This window comes from Eulemur rufifrons, chromosome 17 (genome assembly GCF_041146395.1).
Source record: "Eulemur rufifrons isolate Redbay chromosome 17, OSU_ERuf_1, whole genome shotgun sequence".
In the NCBI taxonomy this organism is placed as follows: Eukaryota; Metazoa; Chordata; class Mammalia; order Primates; family Lemuridae; genus Eulemur; species Eulemur rufifrons.
This window is the reverse complement of record NC_090999.1, coordinates 87,598,169-87,610,764: the sequence shown is the minus strand read 5'-3', so window position 1 is coordinate 87,610,764 and position 12,596 is coordinate 87,598,169. Positions and strand designations below refer to the sequence as shown.

At 38.5% G+C, this 12,596-nt stretch overlaps 1 protein-coding gene across 1 annotated transcript in view; it reads right to left on the bottom strand.

The window, feature by feature from the left end:
* The window catches only part of SNCAIP (synuclein alpha interacting protein), a 75,974-nt gene that overhangs the window by 32,400 nt on the left and 30,978 nt on the right, over window positions 1-12,596 (bottom strand). The window contains 3 exon segments of the mRNA XM_069492154.1: window positions 2,412-2,525; window positions 8,657-8,836; window positions 10,482-11,329. Of these exon segments, the coding sequence (XP_069348255.1) occupies window positions 2,412-2,525; window positions 8,657-8,836; window positions 10,482-11,329 (1,142 nt within the window).

Sequence of the window (12,596 nt, the reverse complement as noted above, 5' to 3'; positions counted from 1 at the left end):
AGCAGGTGAATGTTAAGCACCTATCAAATAGTTTATGGGATACCCATCCTAGCACCCTGAGGTAAGTAGGGTAGTATAACTATAAATGAAAAAACAGAGTAAAGCAATATATCAGATACTAACCACTATGCATGAGTTTGCCTCTTTCAGGTTCCCGCCCCAGTTGGAAGCAGAGAAGTAGAAGGGACCCTACAAAGTGCCTCTAACAACTCGCACCTTGCTGAAATTGTCAGGAGTAAAACCTTGGGTCCATCATACCAGAGTAAAAAGGTGTCCCATGGCAGAAGAGGACCCACGCCCCTGGTGGATGAGCTAGCCTTTAGGCAATCTAAAGTATCTGTTTAAGAAGAAGGAAACATGAAAATGTTGATATTTTTGCTAACCTTTCTTTGGTTATTTGTTCTGTCCATAGGATGGAGAGACAACTCCATAGTGAGGATTTCCCAGACTGTCACCTCTTCTGCTGCTCTGTCTCACTGCTGGGTTTGTCATCCTAAACCTCGTTCGGTGCAAAGTAACAAACAGAAGCTGATCTCTCAGATCACCTACAGGGTGTGACTAATAGCTCTGTACTCAGAGGTCCCATGTGTCTTTCTTGCCCAGCCCTGTATCAGACATTGTGTGCAGGGTGACAGCAAGGACGCAGAGTCCTAACGGTGGCTTAGAACCAAGCGGGTAAAATCTCTTATCAGGTATCCCCCATTTCACCTTGTCAGTCCTCACAGTCGTAGTTGTTGCTTATGCCCCGTTTCACCTGGTAATCTGTTGCATTCTTTATTTTTGTAAATTGATTGCTAAAGTTCTGACAAACCAGAAAGATTAATGGCATAAAAAGTATAAACCTTCCATCTAAAACATCACCCCAGCTCAGCAGGATGTAGCTTGATGACTATGTCGCCCTCTTCCCATAGATAAGGAAGGATAAAATTGACAGTGAGAATATGTAACACAGGTAAAGGCCTGAAAAAGGGCAAAATGTATTACATGTTGTCTCTTTACCCACCTCCCGCTGCTCCACACTCTTTTTGGGAATTAAAACCTGCATTCCTGCCCAATGCCAGTAATCAGAGGGGCAGAGGAATGTTCTTTGTTCTTTGTTTTCTAGTATCTTAAACCACAGGAGATGGCTCAACAGAATTGTCTGGGCAAAAGTCATGGGATTTTCTTTACTGGAGATAAGGTCGACCAGCACCACCAACCATAGTTAAACAGAAATAGCCTGAAGCTGAAAACCCCCTTGAAAAGCTCTGTATTTCTGCTTGGGGGGCAGGCAATGGTTCTTTAAGACAGGAGTCTGCCATCCTCCTCATTTGCTGGCAGATTATTAATAATAATAAACTTCTCTTTCCTTTTTCTCAAACCACTTGTCCTCATTCTTCGTTTGGCCTCCGGGACAAGTACCAAATTTTTGGTAACAGTGGTAATATTCTTAAGCCCATATTTTGAACTTGAGATCATCACACTTGAAAAAGCAAAGCATAATTCTTGCTGATAATACCACAACTTACTTCCACTAGGGAAGTTTATGAAGCCAAAGGGGATATAGTTATATTCATGAGAAGCAATTTTCTTTGCCACAAATATGACTAAATTTATTTTAATACAGTGCTGACTTTATTATTTTTTAAGACTGAGACTGGAATTTTGTGGTTCCAATTTTTTTAAAAAGATAATTCACACCCATCCCCCTCAAAGGGAGGTAGTGATTTTTTTTTTATTATATACACTGGATTGTGATCTGTGTATACCAATTACTAACACTGGGACTTCCTGACAGGGAAGTGGGTTGTAACTGAGAGCCATGTAGTTTGTAGGCTTGCTCATCTTTAATTGAGCAAGGCTTGATTAATGTCTTATAAAGATTTTCTTCGTAACTTTGGGTTCAGGAAAATATGTCATTTTTCTTTTAGTTAATGTTAAATGTGTTTATTGTAGGAAATTTGGGAAATACTAAAAAATTAAAAAAAAATAGAAAATAAAAGCCACTTGTAATTCCACTCTGAGTGATAACTATTATAAACATGCTGTGACAGTTTTTTCTAGTCTTATTTACTATTTCTTTTTCTCTCTCTTCAAAATTCTAAGTTGGAAAAAAAAATTCTAAGTTGGTACTAATTTATAAGAACAGTTTTGTATCATATATTTTTATTTAATATTATGTAATGAACATTTTCCCATTAAATTCAATCAATAGATGTGGATTCATTATTTATCCAATATCCTACATCTTGGGATATTTAGGCTGTTTAAAACTTTTCTTCATTAAAAAATGCAACAATGAATATCATTGCTTATAAATCTTTGGATACATTGTTGATGATTTCTTATGTTTGGAAGTTGATGGACTAATAAAAAAAAGGAGGAAGATTACATGGCATACAAAGTGAAGATACTTAAAAACTCCATCATACCTGGCCGTAGCAACCCGCGTAATGAATAAGGCTTGGAAAATCCTTAGAACAACTCAGTTCTGCAATGGCTTCCGTTTCGCTCACCAGCCAGCGCACACACTCCAACTGACCATTCTAGATTTTAAAAAAGAAAGAAAGAGAAAGAAATTCAAAGTAATTCAGGTTTGAAAAATACTTCAAAGATGGTGATTTTGTCAAGAAAAGAAATCATATGAATTTTGTCTTTTATATCTGGCTTAATTTATTTACACTATAAATACATCATCTACTATATTATGTTCTTGATCTGTGGTTTTGGATCTAAGTAAATTGCAGAATTTTTACTTAAATACACTTAATATTTTTTGTCAGTTATTTAAAAATCACTTTAAGTTATAATTTGCATACTATAAAATGTACTCATTTTAAGTATACAGTTTGATGAATTTTTAACAAATATAAACACTCCTGTAACTACAACTTCAATCAAGATATTGAACATTTCCATCAACCCAAAAAGTTTTCTAGTATCCCTTGACTCTCATCTTCCTCACCTTTGCTCCAGGCAGCCACTGATAAAATTTCTGTCCCAATAGATTAGAGCATGCACTCTTGTGTCTGGCTTCTTTCATTCACCATGTCTTTGAAATGCAAACATGTTGCTGTTTATATCAGTAGTTTATTCCTTTTTTATTGCTGCAAAGTATATATTGTATGAATATACCATAGTTTGTTTATTCAATAATTTACTGATAGATATTTGGATTGTTTCCATTTGGGTGATAATGAAGTTGTTATGAATATTCTTTGTAAATATATACTTTTCTTTCTCCTGGGTAAATGCCTAGGACTGGAATTTCTGGGTCATATGGTAGTTGTATATTTGACTTAAAAAAAGTTACCAAACTGGTTGACCACTTTACACTAACACTAACAGCATATGAGCACTCTATTATTAGTTGTTCCAAATCCAACACTTGGTATTGTCAGTTTATTAGTTATTATTCTTTAATTAAAGTTTGTAAGATAGAGCAACTGATTTCCAAATCCCAAAGTATCATATTTGGTAGTGAAAAATTAACAAATTCATATTTGAAATAAAAAATTTCATTAAGTAAGTGAATATCTTAATCAGTAAAATATTTAAAAAATTAAAAAGGGAAATATTACTTATCACTTATCATGTATAAATGATAACACTATTGCTACAGACAGTAAAATAGCCACACTTTCACATTTTTTAGGACACCAACCCTCTTGAACATTAGGATCAAGAGGGATAGTAAAGTAAAAAAAGTAGGCAGAAAAAAAAAAGAGTAGGATTTTCTTGCAGTCCTTTGAAGGGTTTTATAAAGCCAGATATTCTCATAATTTTTAAAATTTAAACTTCTCTCCCTTCTTTAAACATTTATTGGGTTTTTACTCTCAGGAACTGTGAAAGTTCTAAAACATGATCAAAACATGTAAACTGTTAAAATATAGTCCATACATGTTATGGTAGAGAGTTTTCCATACACTTATATATTAATGAGTAATGTGATATATATTAATATAACCAACCTAGTGATTAAAACCCAGACTCAAGAATGGATTTAAATCCTTAATCTGCGAGTTACAAGACCTTGGGCAAGTTACTTTATCTTTCTGGTATTCAATTTTCTCATCTGTGAAACAGAAAGGATAATAGTAACTATCTCATAAAGTTACTGTGAAGACTAAATGAGATAAAACATGTAAACTCACTAAGCACACAATACTCGTTATCTTCTATTACTAGAACTCTCTTAGATTCTCACAATAACTCTTGTCAGACAAATGAAACATTCAACTGCCTTCCTGCTTTGTACAATGTGGAATTTTAGTGCAAGAGAAAAAAGCTACTGTGGGCAGGGAGCCAGAGGAGGCTTCAATGAGGGTAGCATTTGAACTAGTATAATAGGATTATTTTCTCTTTCTTTATTTTAGAATCCTAACATTTAACTTCTCAAGGGAAAAAGTCTATTCTAAAAGCAAGACAAGGAGGTAATCTGCTCATTCTTCATTTTATCCTATTTGGATAATGGAACTCCCAACTATTCACATGCAGATTCTACTCTCTTGAAGGTATTAATATTTAACTTGAGAGGCTGGTATGTATGGCTGGCTCCCTGGTCCCCTGGCTTCTGGCTGGTTTGGCTGACGGAGAGCAGTGGCAGGAGATCAGGAAAGGAGAGTGAATTTGAGGTCCTCTCTGCTCCTGGCTTCCCTTCTGTGGGGTTGCTATTGGCCAGGGGAGTCTCTCCACCAGTCAAAGGGCAAAAGTCATCCAGTCCTTTCTACTCAGCCCTCTCTGTCTCAGGTTCTTATCACCACTCCTTTCTCAGCCTCTTCAGGATTTGGGGCAGTAACTGTGCCCACTTGTTACAGTCCCCAGGACACTGCAATTTCCTTTGTGAACTCCCTCCCCCGCCATCCTTTTATGTATAATCCCTTAATTGTAGAATTTCCTTAAATTTCATGACTTGAGCATGCCAAATGTTTTCTACCAGGATTAAAAACAACAATCAAAACACTAATACAAGAAAGGAATGAGAACCACATTGATTATCTACTAGGCAAGATGATTTCTATAAACTGGTATTCACACAGAACACAGAAATGTGAGGCAATATTTCTGATTTTAGTAATACATCTTCTCTCTTGTTTTTTTTTTTTTTTTTTTTTTTTTTTTGGTCAGTTTAACTAAATTAAAGGTTTATCATTTCTTTTTATCTTTTCATAGAACCAAATTTTGTTTTGTTGATTTTCTCCATTACTTTTCTATTCTCTGTTTCATTTATTTTCCTTCTGATTTTTATTGTTTCTTTTCTTCTGCTTGCTTTGGATTTAGTTTGCTCTTCTTTTTCTAGTTTCCTAAGGTGAAAGGTTGGGCTACTGATTTGAAGTCTTTCTTCTCCCCCTTCTCCTCCTTTTATTGTAGTCATTTACAGCTATAACTCTCCCTCTAAGCATTGCCTTAGCTGCACCCTGTAAGTGTTGGTATGCTGTATTTTCATTTTCATTCATCTCCAAATATTTTCTAATTTCCCTTGTGATTTCTTCTTTGACACATTGATTATTTTGGAGTATAATTCCACATACGTATGAAACACCATAAATTGCTTTAGGTTATTGATTTCTAATTGCATTCTATTATGGTTGAAGGACATAATTGTGTATTTCAATCCTTTTAAATTTATTGAGACTTGTTTTGTAGCCTAACATATAGTCTATCCTGGAGAATGTTCCATGTGCTTTATAAGAATGTGTATTCTGCTATTGTTGGGTAGAGTGTTCTATTAGATGTCTGTTAGCTCTGGTTAGTCAAGGAGGCAACATTTAAAATAAATAAAATGCTGTCAGAAAGGCAGAAGGAAACATTGTATCACTACTATGACTTTGAAACCAATATCCCCTGCCATACTTCTAAATACCAAGAAAACAAACAAAAAAAATGTTATTAAATTCTAGCAGGAGATTTTTGCCTGCCAAAGTCTCTGAGCCTGGGGTCACTCACTTTATGTTAAAAAGTAATGTCAGTAAGTGTTTGAAGTCATGTTACCCCCAGATCAACACTTTGCTTTTGAGCTTAATCAGAAGGACTGAATGAGAAATGAAAGGGAATTGAAGTTATTTCATTCCAAATCTGTTTAGCTCCTAAAATAACTCCTCCTGCTGTCCCCATTTTAGAAAACAGACTGCTCTCACCTTTTAGAAATTTTTCTTTCCAATTACTTCGCTTAACCATTTCTAAAGGGCACTCAATAATACTCTGAACTCCCACGGTAGCTACTCTTGGGTCCCACAGAAGTACTCAATAAATTCTGTATGTAACTGGTAAAATGTATTATGTTCCATTTAAGGAGTTTAAGAGTGGGAGAGAGATGTTCTTAGCCCTGATATGACTTCAAAGCCCCTTTTCTCAGGTAATCTTTTCATTTGATATTTTATCTCTGACTCTGCTTCCTGTCAGCGAAGTCATATTATCTGAGCAACTTCTGCCCATTTGTACCAAGTTTGTTTGTCCTTAATGACAGCAGGGCTCTCAGAACTGTGTTTAATGAGGTGAAACACCACCAGTTGGTTACTGGTGTCAAAAACAAGATCCTAAAACAGAAGAATGATGACTTCTTAGCATTCGCTCAACTTCCTCAACAGCCATCAAAATACACTGAATGGACTGAGGCAGGACAGATTTCTAAAGAGGGTGGGACCTGTTATAAAATGTTTGTATTTACTGCTTTCGTAAATTCTAGATTGAATAAAGGAGTAGAAGACCATTTCCATTTCTCAAATCACTGTCCAGGAGTAAAGTATCAAAAGCCCGAGACCCCAAATCTATAACAGCTTTTGAGTTATATGGGTTTGAAATCTTTTTCATTCAAACAAATTAAAAAAATATTTGCTATTTGTTTGCACATTGATTATGTGATGACAATACTATGCTGACTGGAAGAGTTTAAGAATGAATTAACACATAATATGGACACCACAGAAGGTGTTCATGCTGAAGGTTGGCTTAATGATCACTAAGTTTCTCGGTACCTTCCTACTCAGAAATTTTTAGTCTATCAAAACAAGCATTTTTTCCTTTATATAAATAAAGAAAAAAAAATTTCCATCCAACTATACAGTTAGGAGATATTCAATAGTCCACCATTAGTCAGGAAGACTAATGAGAACTGTATTTTATAAACACTAAAACAGCAAGGCAAATCTCAACATTTATTGGCACTGTAAGAATATTTTATTCATCCCAGACACAGGCCCATTAATGGCCATACCCAACCCCTATCTTCCCACAGGACTATATCCTGCACTTGTACTGCTGACGACTTACCTGCCCTATTCATCAGCTATCAGCTCCTTAAGGGTGGGGGCTGTGTTTTATTCAAATTTGTATCGCCAGTGCCTAATGCAGTACCTGGTAAACTCGGTACACATTGAATTCAAGTATACTAAGCCTTGACTTCACATTTGACTTCTCTTTCTTTGTGATGACTTTCTGCAGCTTAGCGCTTAATTTGACATAGCATCATTCACAACCAAAGGAAAATTATATCCACCAGGGTTATAGATTTCTTATTTTATTAAAGAAAGTGTTATTTTCTACATTATTTTTGAAGTCAGATCTTACTAATTACTTTGCTTAATTGAACAAAATTAAATAAAATAGAAAATATTTTTTAATGTATAGAACTTTACTGAATGGCCAACAAATTTAAGATACAAAAATTTAGGTTTTCATAAAGTATCTATTAGGGGTAGAAAAGCAACTGAATGTTTTTCAAATAGGTAACATGTTCTTTAGTGAATTCACAAGTAGGTTTCTTTAATTAACAAGTTCCCCTGATCAATTTCAATATAATTCTATTTATAAAAATTGTGATTATTCAGCTTTTAGAAGACACAACGATTTTATAAAGCAAAGTACATATGCAGAAGCACAAGATGGATTATATTTCCCTGAACTTCACTTTTGGCTTTTTAATAAATATGACTGTATTTTACATTTATTTGCCAAAGATCTTAAAAGTAATTTTAGTTTAATAGCTAATCTTCTAGTGATGTATTATATTTTGCAGAGGCACTTACTGCAGTGCTATAAAAGTCCATATTTTTTTGTATCACAGTTTCGAGGGTTTAACTCTATCCCTGTCAGTATTAATGTGTGTAGCTTCTGACGGCACATTGGGCTCTCCAAAAGCTAGACTCAAACTCAGCACTGATACTCTAAACAACTCTTGAGACTGAAGACATTTAAACTTCAGATGTGATCCATTAAAGCTCACTTTATTATCTGAAATACTCCTGAGTGCTAGCGTCCCTTACAACACACCTTTTCCTCATTTGTCTTATTCATTATCCTCACACTGGGAAAAAATAGTCTCTCATCGATCCAGGTGCGGTTAAGATCTAAATTGCAGTCCTCTAAGAACAAAGGTTCTTAGAACCACAACATGTCATTTTCCCTCCTCTTTATTAGTTTGTTTGATGCTTACTCCCATTGGACAATAAATTGGAACGTAATCTCAAAATCTCAAAGCAGTTAGTGACTGAAATGATTACTCTTTTAAATGTAATGTGTTCACTTGCTTTTGCTCCATAAACCACTTTCCTCTCTTTCCCTTCTAACACCGTAGCTCACAAGGAATCTTCAAACACAGCAATGCCACTGCTTCGAGCTGTGGCGGGCCCAGCCCCCAAGCAGTCACCTTGATGGGCGGGCCCATCCCCCAAGCAGTCACCTTGATGGCCAGGCCCGCCGGGGTCAGCTTCTCCCAGTTGCGCTCGTTGAGGCAGTCTTCTCCCATCAGCGAGGTGAGGTGCTGCAGGCATTCTGCGTGCCCCTGTGACGCAGCGATGTGTAACAGATTGTTCCCATTTTCATCATGGATTTTGTCTAGATTGTCCGCAGCTAGGTGTGGCTGTACAAATAGTGAGATTAGAAAATTAAGTCAGTGAATCAGAACAAGATGCTGTGGGGTTTTGCTCTGGGCACTGGGGAGAAGGAATGAGCTTACGGCAGCTCTGGGGGCAGCTGTGGGGATCTAAGAAGTCAAGAGTTCCTTGCTGTTAGTCTTTGTTTTAATGTGCTTTAGAACGTGAGTTCTCAAGAGGCAGCTCTTCACGCGAGACATGGCAGCAGGGCCAGGGCCAACGAGCTGGGGGCACCAAGCTGGCTTGCTGAACAACTGTGATGGCATTTACGGTAACGGGCAGCTTCCCTGTCTGTCTCCCCCACATGGCTGCCAAGTCCTTGAGGGCTGGGCTGGGTTTTGTTCCCTGCTGTAGGTTTGTTGAATGAATGAACTAGTTGTCTCCACCTGCTTACTTGGCCTTGAGTTGTAGAGAACTGGCTTTGACTGCAAACTATATGACGACGACTGCTACTCTGCCGCTACTAGTGCTCTTACAGGTACCTCTGGACACTGTCATCACCCAGACTCTTGGGGCTATCTGGAGGCCACCTGGCCTTTGGTTTTCCCGCCTCTAGTGAAGTTTAGTCTCCTGAGTATGAACTCATTGCTAGACACTGTTGGGTGAACCAAGAGGTCTTAGCATTTGGCAAACATGAAAACATGGGAAGGACAAAAGAAAGGAATGAACCAAAGAGAATTAGAGGAGAAGAGCCAAGAAAATAGAAGAAACATTTTCAGGAGCAAAAAAAACCCTACTACTTTATTTGGTACAATTGTTCAATTATATTGTCCTATCACAACAGTATTTGTGATAATAGAACGAGTACATTGTACTTATCTATGTATGGCTTTATGCTAAGTAGACGCACACTGCCAAGATGCAATGATTTTCTTGAATGAGACTTTAATTAACATCATAGTATGAGCCCAGGCCTGCTACTGTTTGATCCAAGTCTGGAAGCCAGAAAAGAACAATGCAGGCAGATGGAGTGCTATTCAGTTCAGCTGTCTCTGAGCCTAAGCAGAACAGATTTTTCTTACATCATATTATTCTGTGTCTAGAGTCTTTGGAAAAGCGTCTTCGTGCTCCCTAGACATGCAGAGCTGGAACTAAGTAAAGACTCCATGTGGGTCAGAGGGCAATCAAGCTCTTGGGTAAGCTTCTATCTGCAAATGCTTTTCAAACATCCTGGTCCAACTCTTCTGAATAATGATCAGGATAAAACAGAAGACCCTCTGTTCACATAGCTGGCGGGTCCACCAGCAGCAAGGAACTGACATCCCACAAGTAACTGAGTGAGAGCACTGGGAACCATTTTAAAAGCAAAAAGAAAGACATTAAAATTCAAGTTAAAGAAAGTGCTGGGCTCTCCTTGTTTTGTTTTCATTTTAGATTGAGTCTTTTTCTTTTTCCAGCTGAATTCATACAAAGTTAAAATGAAATAACACTCCATCTGTAGCCATTTGTTTTCCATATATTAACCTCCTTTTTATTTTAAAACTCAAAAGGTCACATCTCCCAACTAAAGCCATGAGTAAAGATTAAATAAGAACCAAAACAAATGCATCATCATCTGTTCCTAGTGAAGGGAGGTGATAAAGATAGAGCCTCTAGATTATTAGTGTGTATATTGAACTAGATCGTACTTACCAGGAGAGAGATCTGTCCTTCCTTAACGATGTTCAAGATGCTTTTTACTTTTTTCACATACTCACTCCTTTCTTCTGGGACTTGGGAGCTGGTCCAGGCCAGGCCACTGACCTGCTCTTCTGGTGCGGGTTCTGCGGCTGCGGACTGCAGATGGAAGGCCCTGAGCTGGCAGTCTGGCATTGTCTTGTCAACTTTGCGACCATGCGGATCACTAAAGGTCTGGTTTTCAGGCTCATATGCAGAGCCACATTTAACCAGAGGAGGCGAACTCTGGGGTTCTTCAGTGGAGAGCTTGTGGGGGTCACGGATGACAGTTGGTACTTTTCTCAAGTGAGGGCTTTTCACGGGAGAAAGAACACAAAATGGTGCCATGTTGGATGGCGAGTTCTCGGAGCTTCCTGTAGAGCAGGCTTTGCCAGAAAGGCCATTGATGGTTGTGCATAAACCCAAAATTCTTTTTTCTGAAGTCACCTTGGTAAAAGAGGGAAGCTGTTGACTGGATTTAATGTAAGGCACATCCAGAATCTCATCCATGTCGAGGTCGTAATGCTCCAGTTCACCCAACGAAGTGCAGGGCTCGGAGCTCTTACCTGGCAGGGCACCCACGCCATCCTCGGGGCCTGGCTCCTCCGGCTGGGGGCCTGGGCCAGACTCATCCCCTTTCTGGTACTCCACTTTCTGGTTCTTTTGGTCATCATGTTCATTGTTCTCCAGAGTCTCTGGCTGATGTTTCAGTGGGGAAACCCGCTTCACTGGGCGGAACTTACTGTATACATCAGCGATTCCTGTGGGCTTTTGCGTGTTTGTAATGAGGGCTGAGACGCCACAATTCCAGCTAGAGCTAGAAACTGTTTAAAAAAAAAATTAAATTGGAATGTTGAACACATCTTGGCTACGCAGGCAGACACAGTCCATTCAAATTATGCTCAAATTAATCCCCCGTGTAGAGGTGACTTAGAGAGAACACATATCCACACAATAATTTATACTTACCACTGGAAAACAGTGAATGATAAAAGAAAGCTATGACATATTGACTCAAAATTAATGAAAGTAGTAGTAATGGTAAAAGCAGACAGCTAAGGATAGCAAACCCAGACAGATATTTAGGTTTATTCCCTGGATAGATCTACCTCTGTGGCAGTATCTGCCACCACCCTGAAGAACAGGATTAGAGGATAAGATTCTTTGTGTTAAATGAACTTCCAAATTAATTTAGGGAGAAAAGGGAGCTATACATACACATGCACACACATGAGTATGCCTGTGTATACATACACACCCCTAATGCCTAAGAATCCCCATATAAAGAGGGAGAAAATTACTAAGCAAACTCAAACTGTGCCCCATTGGGTGACTCACTAGGTACCCCTGAAGTGGATGAGGGGAAGAACAGAAAGGAATGACGTGGTCAGGAGTTGAAAGGACCATGGGAGACAAGGCATGGCTGAGTTAACCCCACCTGGGACAAAGTGTCCTAGTCAACCATCATGCAGAGGCGTTTTATGGCACCATATGACACAGCAACATAACACACTAACACATAACAAAAGAGCGTGTTCTTTAATGCTTTCCATTGTTGAGAAAGCTGAAAACAGAAGAAAGCTGTAAAGAGAGGACACGGTAGGCAGAGTAGTTTTTTTTTTTTTTTTAAATCTCATTTCTGTGCAAATCTCTTTCTGTGTAAAGTTTACATAAAGATTGTGTGTTCATTTGCATTTGAGTAAGGGTCTGGAGATGGCCTGGAAAGTGAAACAGCCAGACACGTCTGGAGGGGAGAGATAAGAAGCACCTCCTCTCCCAGTTCGCCTTGCATGAGCGGCCACCCGGCGCCTCCTCTTGGGCAGGCAGATGGGGCAACAGTCTCCTGGGTCGTGATGATACTGCTTCCTCTCTGGGACCCTTCCCTGCCAGACAACAGATGACCTGGCACCGTTAGAAACTTGCGGGCCACTGATTGATGGTTCCTACTCCCCTGCCACTTAGTTTGCACCACCCCTCTTCAAAGGAGTGCGATTTCAGAGCATGCCCTCCAACTAGGGACCTCCCATCTAGCTCTCCTCTTCTGAAACAACAACAGGTGGGAAGTATTTAATTCAAAAGTACGTGTATGTG